The sequence below is a fragment of the Agelaius tricolor genome, unplaced genomic scaffold, assembly GCF_023055355.1.
Source record: "Agelaius tricolor isolate 1412-34295 unplaced genomic scaffold, bAgeTri1.0.p SCAF_3, whole genome shotgun sequence".
Lineage (NCBI taxonomy): Eukaryota > Metazoa > Chordata > Aves > Passeriformes > Icteridae > Agelaius > Agelaius tricolor.
This window is the reverse complement of record NW_027269263.1, coordinates 3,245,471-3,264,422: the sequence shown is the minus strand read 5'-3', so window position 1 is coordinate 3,264,422 and position 18,952 is coordinate 3,245,471. Positions and strand designations below refer to the sequence as shown.

At 49.0% G+C, this 18,952-nt stretch overlaps 1 protein-coding gene across 2 annotated transcripts in view; it reads left to right on the top strand.

Moving 5' to 3' along the window:
• The window catches only part of CECR2 (CECR2 histone acetyl-lysine reader), a 146,462-nt gene extending 129,760 nt beyond the window's left edge, over positions 1 to 16,702 (top strand). For both annotated transcript variants that reach the window (XM_071422185.1, XM_071422184.1), the window contains 11 exons: positions 3,146 to 3,302; positions 6,989 to 7,118; positions 7,407 to 7,444; positions 7,530 to 7,621; positions 7,895 to 8,021; positions 9,400 to 9,833; positions 11,337 to 11,465; positions 11,551 to 12,349; positions 13,878 to 15,276; positions 16,127 to 16,232; positions 16,439 to 16,702. In XM_071422185.1, the coding sequence (XP_071278286.1) occupies positions 3,146 to 3,302; positions 6,989 to 7,118; positions 7,407 to 7,444; positions 7,530 to 7,621; positions 7,895 to 8,021; positions 9,400 to 9,833; positions 11,337 to 11,465; positions 11,551 to 12,349; positions 13,878 to 15,276; positions 16,127 to 16,232; positions 16,439 to 16,444 (3,417 nt within the window). In that variant the 3' untranslated portion in view covers positions 16,445 to 16,702. The remainder of the gene's footprint in view (positions 1 to 3,145; positions 3,303 to 6,988; positions 7,119 to 7,406; positions 7,445 to 7,529; positions 7,622 to 7,894; positions 8,022 to 9,399; positions 9,834 to 11,336; positions 11,466 to 11,550; positions 12,350 to 13,877; positions 15,277 to 16,126; positions 16,233 to 16,438) is intronic.
• The last annotated feature ends 2,250 nt before the right edge of the window (positions 16,703 to 18,952 follow it).

Genomic DNA, 18,952 nt, shown 5'->3' with positions numbered 1-18,952 from the left:
TGAGTGGGGAAGGTTTGGCAGATGAGGGGCCAGGGCACTCAGGGCACCCGCGCCTTCTGGCCTCCTGCCCCTGAAGTCTGATACCCAGTGTCTGGAGAGCAGAGCTAAAGGCAGGAGTTTGGCTCTTTCAGAGTCTCAGGGCAGGGGACAGCAGTGATGTTGTGTCCTGGAGTGCTCTCTGCCGGAGGGAAGGAGGCGGTGATGCCTCGGTCTCTGTGGTGTTTATCCTCTGAGTGGGGAGGAAGCTGGAGAAGAGTCCTGTCCTTTTGCCACCTCCTTCTGCCTCCTCCATGGTCAGGAAGGAAGTTTAACTTGTGCTTGGTTCTTGCTTTTGTCATTCCAACAAGTGTCTGCTTCCACCAACCAGTAGGAGTTCACTGGTTCGTGTTTGTGTATTTTTTTTAACCCTGAGTTGAGCGCACTCGTCCCCAATGGACTTAGGTGGGACATCAGGCAGAGGTACCTCTGAAAATCAGGTTGTTTCTGTGTCTGAAGTGTCTAAAAGAGACCATGCAGCACTGTTGCTGCCCTGCAAGTGCTGCAGGGAATAAGTGCAATTGTGGGTGTCTACTGCAGTCCTTGGGGCTCACTATGCTGTGTTTGTGCTTTCTGCTTTTCCCTTTGCTTTCTAGATCTGGTAGGATGACACCCTCTCCTTTGTTTAAAAGTGCTTTGTTGATGCCATATTTGTGTTGGCTTGCTCTGGAGCATGCTGTGGATCCTGTGTCATGCCATTAAAGCTGAGGGTGCTGAGTGTGCCCTGCAGGCTTGGAGAGGTTCTGGTGTGAGCACTGCAGCTTGCATGTTGTGTTCCTGTTTCCTTAGGCTATGAGTGATGGAAGTTGTATTAATCTAGGGAAAGGGAAGGTCTCACCTGTGTACCAGCAATCAAAGAAATCCTAACATGCCAGGCTGGCTTACATGTAGTGGTTTGAGAATGCAAAGGCTGATGGTCACATCCTCATTAAAATATCTTGGCATACCAAGTTTGGTGGCGGGTTCCTGCTCACCTCTTTCTCTTTACCTGGCTCTTTTGGTTCCTATTGCAATTTAAAGATTTATCAAGAAAGTCAGAGGAAAACTGTTTGACAGTGGTCAGGATCAGGCCTGAAAGGAAGTTGTTTGCAGCTCACAAGTAGCAAATCAGATGGCAGAGCTTTTGAGAAAGGGATATAAAAAGAATCAGAAATGGAAATGTAGAACCCAGTTCTCTAGGTTCTTGACCTGTTGTCCTTGTCATAGTACAGTCCTGGGCATCTTGGTGTTTAGATATTGATCAGGGAGGAAAGGTCTGAGAGACAACTGGAATAATCATGCCAAGGAACTGAAAGGATTGCTTTATAAGAAAACATTTAATCTAGCTGTAGAAATGTGGGAGTGTTGTGTAAGTGTCTGAGGAGTCCATAAGGTAAAGGCTGGAATGTGACTGAAGAGAAGGAGAATTTTATGTTCAGCCAGAAGAGCATAACTAGGAATAATTGGATGGAATGAGGGGTTGAGAAACAAACTTCAAACTGATTGTGAGGAGAAGCTGGCTAATCTCAAGGCACCTGAACTCACAGAATGACTTCCCTAGGAAAGAGATAGATGTGTAAAGTGATAACATTTTGACAAAGATATAAAATGGAAAATAAGAGAATGGTTCCCTTGTGGTGAGATGAAAGTCTGAGTTTCACCTTAAAGGATCAGCACAGAATAGGTGGGTTTTATTGCCCAATCTGTCCCTAAATGCAGGATATGGTCCTAATTTTGTCAAGAGTCCCATGACCCTCTCTTGGACACTTCTCTGCGACTGTTGGTGGGTGAAGCATAATTCTCTTAATGTATTGTTTCTGCTGGTGATGATGCATGGTGCTCATCTACAGACAGCTGGAGTGGGAGTTTGTAGGGCGGCACAGGGCTGTGCAGGGGAAGGGGAGGCAGAGGGGGAATGAATGTGCACTGAAACCAGACAACATTTCTAGGCCTTCATCAAAACACCCCCAGGTTCCATTCCTGGGCAATGAAACAAGGACAAAATAGTAATCGTGGTGCCAGAATTTTTTATTTTTTTTCCCTGGGGGTTAATAATGGGCCTGGAGAAGTTGATGGTCTGAGCAGCAGCCAACGGACCCCGGCTGATTGCTAATCCTCAGGAAATGCCTTCTGCCTAAGTGGTGGTTGCTGGTTATTCCCTGAAAGTGAAGTAGGAGCAAACTGTAGGGACATTGTTTTTTCTGGTTGATATTCCCTGCTGATATCCCTGTGCAGGATTAGCTTGCTTTGCTCTCACTGGGATAGCATTTGGTTCTTTTGGCCCAATGCATGATGGAGGAAGAATATCTTGGCCACAGGGGTAGGAGTGGCTGGTGGATGACTGATACATTTGTCTTAGAACTAAATTAAGGTAATAAAGATAATTCCACACTTCCATATACATACCTTATACTTTACTGGAGAAATAGAAGCAGGCAGTCCCTGGTCTGGGAAGCCTGAAGTCTTAAGTAGGATCAAACACAGCCTTGCAGCCTGCTGGCAGTGAGGAGGTGAGAAAGTGGGGCAATAAAGAGCCAGGTGTCCTTGAATGAGAGAACTGGTTTTGGGACCCAGCAGGAAAACTGTCCAAACAAACAAATGAGAGCCAGTTCAGGGGAGATTAGCACACAGAAATTTTGAACAGGAAAGGAAAACATTCCTAATGATACCTTGACGCAGGGCTGTACCAGATGCTTTTCCTATTGAAGTATTCTGTGTTTTGCAGCAGAGACAGGTTTGGCAAAGTAGTCCTTCTCACACTTACAAGCAGAGCTCTGCTAGCTGGAAGAGGTAGAGGTGTTGTGTAAGGGTGTCAACAGCCTGAATCCTTTGCCCAGAAGGGAAGAGAAATGCGGGCGGTGCATCCCTGACAGAATGGCAGCTTGTCTAACCCATCGCTTCTCCTTCCATTGTCCTTGTGTCAGTAGGATTTCATTGCTTGGCAAATAACTTCCCTTTCCATGTTGCTTTTCATCTAGGAAATCGTACATTCAAATCCTTTTTTCCCCCTTTTTTTCCTCCCAGTCATCCATTGTAGGTGTGCTTTAATACCTCCTCCAAGTAAACCTGCCTCTGCTCAGCATTCAAGGAGCCACTGAGTTACAGTTTTTGGTGCATCACTGTGTTACAGGTAAACCCAAATGTGCTGAGCTCAATGGAGAAGCAGAGGCGCAGAGAGGAAGAGGAGGAGCGCCAGATCCTTATAGCAGTGCAGAAGAGGGAGCAGGAACAGCTGCTAAAGGAGGAGAGGAAGAGGGAGATGGAGGAGAAGGTCAAAGCAGTGGAAGGTAACGTGGAGCCAATGTGGAACAGGAGTGGAAGCTTTCAAAGTCAAGGCTGAGATCTTGAATTAAAGTCTGCCATTTGCATTCCTCCCCTGCCAGACTTGCTAATGAGAATCTTTTCTTGTGCTTACCTTTGATAAGTTGGTCTGAGTGTAGTTTCTTTTCCTTTGTCTGTCCTCTCAGTGTTGGTGGCTGTTCTCTAGGGCACCTTTAGACTGTGTTGTCTTCTTCAAATTGTGCTAATTTTCTTCCTTGCTCCAGCTGTAAAATTTTTTTTCTCCTACTATTCATGTTGTTTCTCAGTTCTGTCTCCCCACTTGCCTCCTCATGATTTCCCTGTGTGCAGGATTAGCTTGCTTTTCTCTCACTGGGATAGCATTTGGTTCTTTTGGCCCAAGGCATGATGGAAGAAGAATTCCCTTTGAGGAGAAAGGGAATGGGATAACATGGGAGTAGCAAGAGTAGTATTTTTATATTACTCCTGGCCTTACCAATTGGAGAACTAAAGATGAAGGGACAGGCTACATAGAGCACCAGAGGTGGCAATTTCAGGTGTTGGTCTAAAACGTTTGTGGTTGTGAATTAAATGTTGATTTAAGCTGTTCTGGAGCAAACAACCATGTTGTGTTGAATGCATCAGATCAAGGCACAGAGAGCAGGCAGTATATGTAGGTATGGGTGTCAGAGCAAGCTCATTTCTCTCTGTTGGCCTCCCTTAAGGGGCATTCCTTTAGCTTTCCTTCCACAGTGACTGGCTGGGCTGTTGTAGTTCCATGGAAAGGCTGAACGTCCTCAGAAAGCTGTGGCAATGTGGAGCAGGATCAGTATAATTGAGTCCCAAAGTGGATAAAGAATCAGAAAAGGGAAAAAAATATTAAGTTCATGCTACCCTTGTAAACTTTCCAAAATGAAACAGTTTGCTACCAGATGTTTGGTAGGAGGCCAGATATTATCTAAGTATAGCTTCTTTTACCTGCTTACCTTTCTAACCATTAGAGAAACCAATTACTTCCTTGGCCTTCCTGGTTGCTAGTCCTAGCTAATCAGGTGCTTTAAATCTAGACTCACCCAGCTCCCATATCTGCCACAGATATCTGCTTCCCCTGGCAAATTGCATATCCTCTGTGGTTTAATGCTTCATCTTTATCGACAAAATTAGTCATGAAGTTCCACAAGAGCTGCAAAGATAAATGTTCCTGTAAAATAGTTTTGGTTTGTTATAAGCCACTTCCTTTTCTGGGTAAATGCAATCATTACATCACTGGATTCAAAGACATCAGAACCATGCAAAGAAACTGGTGTGAGGTTGAGCAGTAGCCTCTTTCAAGAGAAGTTAGCATACATTCTTGCTTTTATTGGCACAGGTGCTTTAATTTTGTTTTGTGCAGTTTCTTTCACTTAGTTTAAACTCTTTTCTAGTCCATTTAGGCTTAGTCAGGAGAAGTCTTCTTTTAAGCTGGTGCAAAACCTGTTTGCAAAGGTTATGTTGACTTGTTCAGTTCAGTCACTACAGTATTTTTTTATCCCTAGAATCAGCAGCTCTCCAGGTAAAACTGGCTTCTTAATGATCTTTTCTTAGTACCAAGCACACCCATCACTAGCATTTGTTGTCATGACAGTTCTTATGATGGAGAGGAAATGATTTGAAAATTAAGTCATTTGTTTTACTTGGTTCAGACTTGTTAAAACTGGACATCTGACAACAGAAATTTTAGGGTAACAAAGATTTTCCTCTAATTTTCAGTCTGTTTGGAATGTAGTATTAATTTTGCATGGCCTTCTGTAGAGGGAAGATGTGGAATATCTTCTCTGTGATGAAGTTCACTTCTCAGTTTTGGATGGCATTCCTGTTTTAACATCACATTCCTGTTTCCAGCCCAAGATTACACTTTCCCCAGCTCCAACACAGCCCCCAGGTAGCAAGTTTCCTGCTGGGCCCATCTGCACTCTCCTGAATTTAGAAGTTAGGGAAGCTTTCTACATTTCTACCACAACAGCAGGTTAGAGTTTCCCAGTTCTCTTTCCAGGTGCTGCTTCAACATAATCTCTCACATATATGAGTTTCTAACTGTTTGAGGTATTTTTTAGGGCATTATTTAGATTTTGAAAGCTGCTGGGTAGGACTTGACCTGGGCCAACAGTATGAGAATGAGCTCTGGCAGTGATGTTGAACACACAATGTTAATCACTAGCTGTGGTAGAGGCTCCTGCTATTAATCCTAGCTGAGATCTGGTACCAGGGTAGCACTCCTTGATTCCTGTCACTTTACCAGGTCAGATCCTTGGCAGACCTTGGTGGATTTCTACAATCTACACAAGCTTTACCTCTTGGCTGCTGTTGTCATGACATTTTCCATTTGCTGCCCAAATAATCACTTCATGTTCTCCTCAGCTTTCTCACTTAGGCAGCCATTGCAATGCCATCTAAGGATTGCAAATTTTATGAAAGCAGCATGAATTCTGAACAGTGCTTGGACTCAGATATTCTCTGTTACCTGAAATGGGGTGTTGGACTTCTGGTCAGGCAATTCTCTTAGATTCTGTGGGACACCTTAGATGCAAGTCCTATAATCCCAACTTCAGTGCTACCCTGAGTCTTCTAACAACAAATCTGGGCTTTCTTTTACCAGTCTTTGACATATCTGCCAATGAATGTCCCTACAAACACTCACCTTGTAGCTATTCCTACTTTTCTTGTGCTTTCAACCTCCATCCCAAATTTATTTTTCACTGACAGAGTAGGGCTTTAATAAACATTTTTCCACCGGAGGTGGTATCTCTTGAGTAGTTGGCATTTTCCAAAGGCAGAGCCTCTGCCAGAGTGTGTTAGCCAAGTCTCCCTCATCTTTCTTTCACTCTGGGTGTTCCCTGACGTGGCCTGTTCCTGTGACATCTCTCCCTGAACATTACTTTCACAGAATTCTGCTCCTGCAGAAGGTTGGTCCAACCGCAGGTGTTTCACAAGTCAAATGAATTCAGATTTCCTATAAGAAAAAGGAAATGAGCTTCATAAGAGCCCATAAACTTTCTATTATGAAGCAATCTGTTGGCCAGCTGTCTGGTTGCAAACCACAGGTTATATTACCAGCATTGCTTCTTCCTGTGTCTCACTTCTTTAAACGAAAGCTGTCCCAGTGGCCCTCGTGTGTGGCAGGTTGCTCACTCTGGCTGCTGGCCATGAGGACCCACCTGAGCAATCTTCCCAAAGCCAGCCATGGAGGATAACAATGACCCCAGTTACTCATTGCCACTCAGCTGGTAGAACTTCCCTCCCTCAGCGCTGCTCCTCATCCCATTCCGTGCAAAGGCAGCTGCCTCAAGTTCACCTGCCTGAGGTGAAGCCCCTAAAGGAAGATAACAACAAGCCAGCTCTTCCCATAGTGCTGTGCTGTGCCTAGGGCTGGGTGTTGAGCTTCCCTCTTTGTGCCACACCACTTCTGGAAGTTGCCTAAGGCAGCATCTGTGTTACAGTGGTGCTTCAAAATCAGTGACTGTAACCAAGGGAGGATGATGAGGCGTGGTGATGGTGCACTGTATTCTCACCTCACCTGCTCCTGTGCTGGTGCTGCTTTTGCTGAAAGAACAAGACCATCTCACTGGAGCTCTTGAGAGCTGCAGGAACACCTTCTGTTTCCCTGCCAAATATGGGCCAAGAGTGCTGAATGGTTTTTCATCTCTTCCCACTGCAGAACGGGCCAGGAGGAGGAAACTTCGTGAAGAGCGGGCGTGGCTGCTGGCACAGGGGAAGGAGCTGCCCCCTGAGCTTTCCCACTTGGATCCCAGTTCCCCTGGCAGGGAGGAGCGAAGGACCAAGGACATGTGAGTACACAATTGGGCATTGCAGCACACAAGTGTATTGAAGCAGAGTAAGTATGGCAAGGAGAGGAGTGTGATCATTCACAGGAATGCAGAGGGAGAAGTGAGGATGGAGAGCAGTGAGAGGAGTAAGCTGAGAAACATCTGGGTTTGGTCCATATGAGAGGAGGGTTTGTGAGGAGGCCTGCTGGCCAGCATGATGGCACTGCATGGGTGGAGGAGAAGATGAAGTACAGAGCATGTCTTATCTATTCTCAGTCTGCATATTCACTATGGTGCTTCCCGTTACAGCTTTGAACTGGACGATGAGTTCACAGCCATGTACAAAGGTTAGTCCCACTCCAGCTTTCTCAAAGTGAAATGCTTCTGTGTGTTTGTGAGTGTAACCATTCACCTTTCTCTTGCTACTGCCAGTTCTAGATGTGGTGAAGGCTCACAAGGACTCTTGGCCCTTCTTGGAGCCTGTTGATGAATCCTATGCTCCCAACTACTACCAGATCATTAAGGTATGGAAAGTGGCCCAGCCATCTTGACTGATGCCCTTTGTTGACTGGGATGCAGTTTTTTGGAAGTGTTTTGAAGTTTGATGGGCTGTATTACTCTCACAGTTGATCTCCATGATTCTGGCAGTCCCTTCTAGCCTTACAAGTCAAGAAAACCAAAAATGGTTGGCTGCCTCTCTGGAGAGCATCCTCTGCTGCCCATGCCCTCTCTGAGCTCTAACTTTGTAAGCCCCACTGTGCTTTCTGTAACTGAAGGGAAGTTTGGTTGTATTCCAGGCCCCCATGGATATCTCCAGCATGGAGAAGAAGCTGAATGGAGGTCAGTACTGCACCAAGGATGAATTTGTGGGTGATATGAAGACTATGTTCAGGAACTGTCTTAAGTACAACGGAGAAGGCAGTGGTAAGAGCAGTAAGATGTTGCATTTGTCTATTTGCAGTGCTCAGCCAAAGCAAGCAGTGTCCTCTTCCTCCTCACCAGTACTTGATTTGTGATTGTGCTCTTTCAGAATATTTTTGGGAGACCAGATGAAAGGGTAATAGTTCCTGAGACCTGCGTTGGGTTTTAGTGAGGCTTTTAGCACAGTTTGGTCAGGCTGAATTGGGGCATGGCATACTGAGGACTGCCATGGTGGTAGATGGTGAAGGCAGAGCACACAAAGAGAGGAGAGTCTGTTTCTTTGGAGCTCTTTCCTTCAAGTGCTTTTGTGTGCCCCTTTTCCTCATAGTAACTAATACAGAATGAAAAGCATTGCAGTCTGGTTAACTGCCAGTGTTTGTTGAGTACCACAGGAAAGTGAGGAGTGAACCATGCCTGTCCTTTTGATGGAAAGCATAGTTTTTAGCTTCCTTGGCTATTGAAGGAACAACGTGAGTGTGCAAATGGGAAATCCTGGGTTTAATTGCCACACCAATTAAAATTCTATGTGTTGCTTAGATAAGAAATCAGTTCCCATATGGTGGGTCATCACTGCAGACTGTCTCACCAGCAACACCTGGTGAGAAAGGGAGAGCAGCATTAAGAACAAATCAGCTTGTTGCTGTTGGCTGCAAGTAAAAGCATACCTGCACTGCCAATGGGAGAACTCTGTTCCTCAAGGAACTTCAGGGTTAGTTTAGTGGAAACAACTGGAAAGTCGCTTGCTTTAAGGCCTTGTTACCAGCACCTCTCACATGTCTTTTCCTTCCTATCCACTCAACAAAAAGTAAAAGCACATCTCAGCAGAACTGTCCAGTACAAATGGTGCAGCAGGGACACTGGTGTTGGCAATAGCTTTCATGTCAGGGTCAACAAGTGCTTTGGAAACTACACAGATAAATGTGTTTGCTGATTTTCCTCTGTCTTGTGGCCCACAGCAGAGACCTGAATGAGTCCAAGAAAAGCCTCTGAAAGTAATCAAATAGCATTGCTGGAAGTTCACATTTCTTCTCTCAGCACTCCTGCTGGCTAACTGTGCAGGTCACACATCTCTGTGAGCAGAGGTGGTGCTCCCCTAATGTAATTCTTGGCACTAGGCTGGAACACTGAGTTAATGCTGACTCTGCAGGCCCTGCTGCCAGTGGTACTTTGTCATGCCTGTGTGCCTGTCCTCTGCTGGGGTTACTGAACAGAACTGATGCTGTGTTGCTTATGGAGTTTAGGAACCAAAGCCAACTAGTTAGAAACAAAAGTCTTCCTTGGAGAAACTTGGCAGAGGGGAGATGATTTATCTGATGTTGCATAATTGCTTAATTGCTTCTCTCTACGAGGCTCTGACGTTCTTGGGGGTTTTTGACTGCAGAATACACAAAGATGGCCTACAACTTGGAGAGGTGTTTCCACCGAGCAATGATGAAGCACTTCCCTGGGGAAGATGGAGACACAGACGAGGAGTTTTGGATCAGAGAGGATGGGAGAAGAGAGAAGAGGAGCCGGCGGAGCGGCCGCTCCAGCACAGGCAGCGTCTGGACTCGATCACGAGACCCAGATGGGCCCGGCAAGAGACAGCAACGCCTGGAAAATGGAGGAAAACCTCCTCCATATCGAGCTGCTTCCAGGGCTCCTGCTTCTTCCTCCTCTTCCTCTTCCTCCTCCTTCTCCTCGTCCTCTGTGGATGACCCAAGTGGCAACCCCATGCAGGCTGCTCGAGAAGTGGGCCCTTCCAATGGGCGAGGCTTCCCCCGCTCCCTGCAGTACGGCGGCATGCCCAGCCCTGTGCCACATCCTGGACAGATGGTAAGAGAGCAGCTCCTGCTGTCCTCTGCCCGTCAGGACAAGGGAGGGAGGGAGGTAAAGGAGAATGAAACTTCCTACCATGAAATCCTTAGTGCACGTCAGGAACCTTTCCCCAGAGATAAAGGGTCAGAGCTATGGTTCCTCCTTTCAACCCTTAGATTTAAACTGGTACAATTTAAGTCTTTGCCACATTAGGTGGGGGCAATCTCCTAATGTTTCTCATGGCTGGCATGTCCCAGTGTAGGTTGCACAAACTGATTGCCCCCTTCTCTTCTCTCCTTGGAGAGTAGCCCCAGTGTGCATGGAAAGCTGTAACATTTCTTCCCTTACCCCCCAGTTTATGAAGCTGAACAATCTGGTCTTCTTTTGTCTCAATTGTTTACAGATGCCTGGTAACTTCGTGCCATCTGTGTACTACTGCATTTTGTGCTTTGAGTATTTATAAAAGCAGTAAACTGAATCAAACAAAGGCCACCCTGGACTGCAGCAGTGACCTATCTTTAGCCCAGCATTTCTTCTCTGAATGCCACCTCTGTTCTGCCTCCCTTCTGGGCTGTTCCTCACCCATCCTTCACTGCCTTTTCCATTTTAACCAGTGATTGCTTGTGGTGTGATGTATCTGCCGTTCTCCTGAGATCTAGGCTATCCCTTGCCCTTTTAGCTAGAGATCAAACAGAATTTTTAGAGTGATTCTTTTGCTGCAGATAGTGGGAGGCGGTAGGAGAGCTGGAGGCATTGAGTATTTTGAAGGAAATCCAGCACACTCCCTGTTGTCTTCCTGCTTCCATACTCTTGTGGTCCATTCCTCTTCTTGAAGCAAACCACTGCCCCCTCCAGCTTTCTTTCTTGCAGCCCAGTATTTGGGTGGCAAGTGAGTGTATTGCAGCCTTGAGTTCAGGGTGAGTTGTGGTGGTGTTTGCAGGAATCCCAGGACGAGGGAAGAGATGAGAATCTTGACTCCATGTTTCAGAAGGCTGATTTATTGTTTGATGATATATATTATATTAAAAGAAAATTATATATTAAAACTATACTAAAAGAATAGAAGAAAGGATTTCATCAGAAGGCCAGCAAAGAAAAGAAAGGAATGATAATAAAATCTTGTGACTGACCAGAGTCCAAGACAGCTGGACTGTGATTGGCCATTAATTAGAAACAACCACATGAGACCAATCGCAGATGCACCTGTTGCATTCCACAGCAGCAGATAATCATTGTTTACATTTCGTTTCTGAGGCCTCTCAGCTTCTCAGGAGAAAAAATCCTGGCACGGGGATTTTTCAGAAAATATCATGACAACAGTGAGTGGCTGAGGTGTGACAGAATGGCTTTGATAAGGCTGTGTCACCTCACAGAAGAGAGTGTGCAGCTTTTCCACAGTGCCTCCAAAACAGTCCAGCTGCTTATTTGTGCGGTTACTCCAGCCTTGGCTTCCCCTCACCTGCAGTACTTCTGCTGCTTTTATGCACTTCACAAATTGTTTTATTTCTCCCCGTTCCTCAGAGACCAGCGGTGCCAGGAACCTTCGGCCCTTTGCGTGGATCCGATCCCACCAAGCTGTACGGCTCTCCGCGAGTGCCCGAGCCCCATCCCGGAGACCCGGTGCAGCAGCACCAGCACTTTGCCATGCAGGTGAGCCCCTCCCGCGTGGGCTGCAGCACCCCAGGCCCCGCAGGCACCACGGCTGTCACTGAGACCCCCCCCTCTCTCTCCGCAGCCGGCCGTGGGACTGAGCGAGCACCGCGGGCACCGCCTGGGCACTCCGGAGAAGCAGGCGTGCGCGGCGCCGCCCCACGTGGCCGGGCTGGGCCCCCGCCTGGGCTCCCTGCAGCTGGGCCGCCCGCCCGATGGCGTCTACCCACCTGCCCAGTTCCAGCAGGGCTTCCTCCCGCCACGGCACAACGGGCCCCCGGGGAAGGCGCCCGAGGGCTCGGAGGTGCCCCCGGGACACATGTACCGGCCCTACAAGTACCTGAACCGCGCGCATCCGGCCCTGTGGAACGGCAGCCACGCCGGCCAGCCGGCCGTGGGGCCCGAGGAGAAGGCGCCCATGGGGCCGGGGCCCTCGCTGCAGCCCCGCGTCCTGGGTCACATGATGGACCCCCGGGCCATGAGGCCACCGCTGCCTCCCAGCCAGTGGAGCGAGCAATCAAATTTCCTACCTCACGGGGTGCCTCCCTCAGGGTACATCCGACCGCCCGGCAAAGGCGCCGGCCAGAGGATGCCACAGCCGCCGGCCGCTCTCTTTGGGGGACCGCCTCAGGTTCAGAGAGGCTGCCAGGGCGGGGACTCCATGCTGGACAGCCCCGAGATGATCGCCATGCAGCAGCTGTCGTCCCGCGTGTGCCCGCCGGGTGTGCCTTACCACCCCCGCCAGCCGCCCCCGCCGCACCTCCCCGGGCCCTTCCCCCAGCTGGCTCACGCTGCCTCTGCCAGCAGCCAGCCCCCAAAACCCATGGGAAATGGGAGCTCACAGGATCCAACCGGCCAGACCATGGACATGGACAGCAACCAAGGTAACCCCTCAGTGCCCACTGGTAGCACTTCACCTTCCCTGCCTGCATCCGTCGCCTCCACTGCTCAGAAAATAATTCAAATCTTGATTAAATATTTGGGGGGAACAGAGGTTTTACACAGTTTTGGGGTTTTTTTAAATCGAAGTTGGAATACATTTTCTATTCAGGGCATTGCTTAGATTTTTCTGGGACTGTTTTGTTTCACTGAGACCTGCCAGAGGTCCCCTCTGTCCCAGCTTTACCTGCAAGTTATCAGTGTGCCACGAGGTGCAAATGCAAAGCATAGTCTGTAATGCTTCTAGAGCTCACCTGGAGTTAATATAAAAATTGGATCTGCAGAGAGTTAGGTAAGGAGAGGAGATGTTATGTGAATAAATGCCTTAAATATACTCCTTTGAGTGTGTGTAAGTACAGCTTCTCCTCTGAAATGCACATCTGCCTTATGAGCTCTCAACATCTTAAAATCTTCACACGCCAGGGCTGCCCAAAAGCCCCTGAGCAGCTGTATCAGTTCAGGTGGGATGGCAACATGTCATGCATGCCCTTACCAGTTTCTTTCTGGTTCAATTTTATTTGTTCTATCCGGTAAACTACAGATAATAAAAAGGAAAGAACCTTAAAAATAAAACCTAATGTAGAGATCAAAAAAATTCAGAGATCAAAAAAAAAACTTTTTCATTAATTCTAGCTGGTAAAGTAGAGATCAAAACCCTTGTATCTTTTATCAATCCCTTGTGTGCCTTGCACTAAGAGGAAACTCTTTCCTTGTGTGACATTGCTTAAAAGTTATCATCATAATTTAGCTTGCTGGATTTAGAACACAGACAGGGGAGAACACCGAGTGATTGCAGGACAGAGCAGTCTCATCTCCAAACCACAGTTGGTTAAAATATGGCTGCGATGAGCTCTGTAGTATCTCAGGGCATGGTGGTGCTTCTGCCCAAGCTGGATGCAAACAGGGTTTGTGGAGGGTGGGCTTAAATTTGATGTTAAGAAGAAATTTTGTTCTGTGAGGGTGGTGAGGCACTGACACAAATTGCCCAGAGGAGCTGTGCATGCCCCATCCCTGGAAGTGTTCAAGACTAGGATGGAGGGGACTTTGAACAATCTGGTCTAGTGGAAGGTGTTTCTCTCCATGGCAGGGCAGTTGGAACTACATGATCTTTAAGGCCCCTTCCAACCCAAACTATTTTATAATTCTGTGACCGGAAGGGATAAGACAGCCTGAAATCAAGCTGCCAGTACACCAACACCTTATGTTGCTGTCATGTGGACCCCAGCTCTGTCTCTCCTTTGGGCAGCCTCTGCACACCACTGTGTCAGAGCAAACACGTGTGCCATGTTATTCCAGAGGGGCTGTGACTTAGCGGTGGCTCACAAACTGCAGTGTCTACCCGTGCCATCTTTCACAGAGAGATGCAACTGATGAGCAGTTTTTAAAAGAGCACTTTTAAAAGAAGCAGCTCTTAAAGATCACCCAAATTTGCAAAAGTTACACATGTGTTTGACTTCCTTCCCTCTCTTTCAGTGGACGCACTGGCGGGCATGGACGAGAAGGCTCAGTGCATCAGCATTCCCGACGGGGCCTACGCCAAACTCCTACCTCATCCCAAGCTCCCGCTGCCCATGGAGTGCACGAGGCGCGCCGTGCCCCCGGATGGGGAGGGGGATGGCCCCGCTGGGAAGGGCGACCTGAAGGCAGGGCAGGGCAAAGGCGCGTGGTCAGCAGAGAGCGGCTACGCCGGCGACCCGGGCTGCGTGAGGGACCTGGGGCCCGCCTCCGAAAGAGGGGGGGGCGCCCTGCCTCAGAACGGGGCGGCGGGCGAGGGGCCGGCAGCCGGCCCTGAGGGGAAGGGGCTGGCTGCCAGCCTGCTGGAGAAGCCCCTGTGTGGTGGGGGAAAGGCTCTGCCCGAAGCAGCCGTGCCTTGCATGGGACAGGGCACTGGCCTCCCTGGCGTGGACGCCACCTCCATGGGGGCCACCCCCAACCAGTTTCATCCCCTCTACATGTCCGGTCTGGAATACCCAAATTCAGCTGGGCGGTACCACATCAACCCAGGCCTGCAGGGGTTCAGCCCCGTCATGGGAGGGAAGCCACCTCCTCCTGCCTCCCACCCCCAGCATTTCCCCCCGCGGGGTTTCCAGCCAAGCGGCGCCCACCCCGGCGTCTTCCCGCGGTACCGGCCGCCCCAGGGAATGCCGTATCCTTACCAGCCGCAGCCCCAGCCCTCCTACCACCACTACCAGCGACCGCCCTACTACGGCTGCCCGCAGGGCTACTCAGACTGGCAGAGACCCCTCCACGCCCAGGCCAGCCCCGGCGGGCACCCCGGTGCCCACCCGTCCCTGGGCAGGCCCCCTTTCCCGGAGCGGGGCCTGCAGGGCTGCGAGGCGCTGAGCGCCGCCATGGCCTCTCCCAACCGCGTGGACGCAGCCAGTGCCAAAGAGGTTTCTCCGAGTGACGGGCAGGAGCTGGGGCCTGAAGATGAGAAGTCCGAGGAGTCCCAGGAAAGAGCGGAGAGTCCCAAAGAGTTTCTTGATTTGGACAACCACAATGCAGCCACTAAGAGGCAGAGCTCAGTGGCAGCGGGGGAGTTCCTCTACGGAGCCCCCCCACCACACCTGGGTGCAGGGATGGGATTTGGCCCATCAGCTTTCCCTCCCCATGGGGTGATGCTACAGACTGGCTCTCCTTATGGATCCCGGCATCCTGCCAGCCACTTCCAGCCCAGGACCTATGGATCGCCCGTGAATGCTCACCTGTCTCATCATCCAGCCTCCGGCCAGGCCAATGGCCTCTCTCAGGAGGGCCCCCTGTACCGCTGCCGAGAGGAGAACGTGGGTCACTTTCAGGCCTTGCTGATGGATCAGAGGGGCAGTGGAGGTGGCATGGGGGGGCCACCCCAGGACTTGTATAGACCCTCGGGGTAAGATCGTGTTTTCTGCAAGAAGGCAAGGTGGGAGGGGGGTGATGCCTGGGTGACCATCAGTGTTGGATACCCTTGAAGGGATATGGCTTCAAGTCACAGGAGATGGCAAGTCAAGTTGAAAGGCTAAGAGGTGGCTCTTGGACTCTTGGAGTAAGAGTGCTAAGATGGAGAGAGGGTCTCATTGCACCTCCTTAAAGCAAGGAGCACTTGCTGTCATGGAGAACCTGTCAGCCTGCTTCATCCATCCCCACACCAGTGCTGAGCTTCCCCTGACAGTGTTTTGCTAATGTCTCATCAAGGGTTGAGCGTCTCTTAATCACACGGACTCTTGCCATTTTCTTTGCAAATGTTTTATTTAATCTTGCTTGTAGTGGGGCAGAGTCACTGACTAAAGTGGAAGTTTGCCTCTTGTTGTGAACATCTTTATGTTGCCCTCTTTTTGTCCTCTTGCTTTGCCCCTTCTCTCTGTGTCAAATTTCCATCACAGAAAGTTACTTCTCACTAAGACTGCGTATCACATTTTATTCCCAAGTGGAAAATACTGCTACTTCAACAATTCTCTGTTCAGTTTTTATGAATGTCCTTCAACTGTTACTGTTTTGTCCTCATCACAGCATCAAGTCCTTCCTTCTTCTAGTATTCAGGGAACTTGGCTTAAAGCTAAGCCCCTGGGGGAATGGCATGGGTTGAGGGCTGTGTTTTGGGGGGAAGCCAGACAGAATATACAAGACAAATGCTTGTATGCTAATGTTGTATGTATGCCTTCAGTGAAGTAGTTTTAACCAAGAGTGGGGATTTGCTCCTGACATTCATGTGCTAAAACTCTCTCCATTCAACCTGACTGCAGAATGCAAATGCATCAGGCTCAAGTTCCTTTCCCGAAGATGCCTACAGCAACCATGGCCCGGGAAGATTTGACATCACAAAAACCATCAGCGTTGCCTCTGGATCAAGTAAGGGCTGCTAGAGAGAGCAGAGCTGAAATGCAAGTCTTTCTCCTCCCAATGGTTAAAGGATTGAGGTGTTTGGTGAGGGTGGGAAGAACTGGAGGGAGCTGTGAACTTGGGCAGATCGCTAGCGTTAGCTTTGAACTGGTTGCATGCAATCACGAGATTATTCCTTCCTAAAGCTGCTCCAACTCTTGTTCTTCCTCTTCCAGAGCTAGTCCAAGAAAGGACAGACTTCATGAAGACGAAAGCCACACGTGATTTGGACAAGGGAGAGGAGGGGCAGGCCCTGCTCCCACCCTCCCCTGGCCCCAGCAGCATGGAGCTTCCCGGGTCCGTGGAGCACGGCGCCGTGCCGGATTTTGTGCTGGAAACCCGCAGAGGTGCTGGGCCCAGCCAGCCAAGCAGCTGGATCACCACACAGGGCACCCCAAACCAGTGGCTTTCTGTGACAGGAGACTGCGTCTCATTCAGGGTTTGAGGGATTTTTTGGGTGGGGAGGGTGGGGTGGGGGTGGAAACTTTCATTGACTGCTAAACTCAGGTATATTTTTCAGGGTGGAAGAGGACGATGATGGAATTTTACTTGTAGTATTAACGTGTGTGTGTTTTGGAGCTGGATCCAGTTTACAGAATTTAACCTGTTGCCTTTCTAAATAAATTTCTGTTGTTGGTGAATGTATTGTACATAATGGGGGAGGGGGTGGGCCCAGCTTGTAGTGGGCTTAGCACTGGAGGAATCATGAACTGTTTACAATCATATCACACTGAAATCTTTCAGGATAGGGTGAGGGTTTGGGGGGAGTGGGGAGAGGTGAGGAAATGTGTGATGGATGACTTGCTGTTCTCCTTACTGTCCTCTGCAACCAAGACACGACCCCATGGCTGGTTGACTTAATAGCAGGAATTGCTCAGGAGCATAACATGTCCTCCTCTCTCTCTTGTCTTCTTCCTCCTTCCCCTCTCACCCCCACCTCCACCCCTCTGGATCCAGGGCCTGAGTGCACTTCCAGCTCCTGTCATCATGGGGGAACAAGGAAACCAGGACCAGGAATTGAAACCAGGGCAGGACACCCATGGCATTGTCCCTTCTGCTAGTATAGTACCCTTCTCCCTGCCTTTCTGATAGAAGAAATGTGTGCTCTAGAAAACAGAAAACGGCATAACTGGTCATCTTAAAACTTATTTTGGTGAAACCAGTGCAGCTGCAGGTGGAGCAACACCTATCCAGTAGAACAATTTTGTGCTAATCTGTACTGCCCTGCTGCCCAAGAAAAGTGCCCATCTCTTTCTCTGACCCTGGGCTAAATTCACTTCTTAGCAGCAGTGAAGCAGAAAGTGCCACAGGCTTCCTGAGCACTTTTGCTGAGGAGGAAGAGCAAGGGGCTGCCTTGGGGGAATGGCAGGATTACTGCAGTGTGAGCCATTTGTTGGATTTGGCATTTGCAGGGTGCAGGTGAATTGGGAAGCACTCAAGCACTCATTCAGAGTTAGATGTGGAGGTTGATTGGCTCAGAAGCCGAGGGACAAAAGGGCTGCATGCTGCAGTGGAGTTGGTTTTACTTTGTTGTCAAGCAGCAGGTCCTACAGGGCCAGTGGAGTACTGCACTGGGAAGAGCCGTCTGTGCCAGTGCTTGGACAGCCACTGCTTGTTCAAGTGATTTCTGTAGGAATTTCATCTGCATTTATTCACATCTTACAGCTAACAAGCAGTTGGTTATTCTTGGGGAAGCTGGAGTAAAATAGGGGAGTTGTTAAGTTGTGAGACTGGGCAGCAGGAGCTGCTGGGAGCACAACTTAAAACAGAGGAACTGGAAAACATAGCAAAGCATTTTGTAGCAAAGCATTGAAAACTCTGGAAATGTGGATGTAGATTCTGCAAAGAACCCTGCCATACTTCAGCCTGTCTTCTGTATCACAGCCAGCTGAATATTTGAATGGGGCTCTCATTCAGCCCATGGTGAACGTTGCAGAACAGGAGGGTTTTAGATGCTATAAAAACTCTCCAAGCAGGCTGAAGCACACTTCAGCTGGAACTGGCACTGAAAACATGGTTCTAGTGGTCATGGCCTCTGGGTGAGGACCAAGCCTCAATCAAAACAGGAGACAGCTACGGAGGGCAAGAATTGCTTGTGGTCTGCCTGGAGAGGGTAGTGCAGTGTCAGACAGTGATAGATGCCCTCACCTGACATGAGGCAAACCTGGGAGAAGGGTTTGACTTGCAGGTGTGGAAAACAAAACCAAGAAGTGAAGCTGACTCCTCTGGAGGGTTTCTAGGTAAATGGCTCTGAGGTAGTCAGTAATTTTCATTGAAGTGGCTAACAAGCTGCTGTTGTGAGGACAGATGGTTTCTGTTAGAAAAGTACTTGTAAAGAATACAGGGAGCTATGGCTGGGCTTTCCTGAGGACAGGACATGCTGAGGTGGAGAAATGCTGCTGGAGTCTTAGATTGGAGTTTCCAGATTTTCAAATGCTTTGTTCATAAGTGAGGGTTGGGGGGTTTTCTTTTCCTCTTACGATATCTAGGGATCCCCTGAAAATCGGAGCCTAATCTCGCTAGGTACAATCTGAGCAAATCACTGAAAATTGGCTCTCCTCAGAGGGAACAGCCCTGGGAGAGGAGTGCTGGGCTGGAATACCTGAGAAAATGTAAGGAGGAGCAGATAATGTGAATTTTATTATTTCCAAACCATGCTGCTTTGTAAATATTGTGGAAGATAGGTTTGA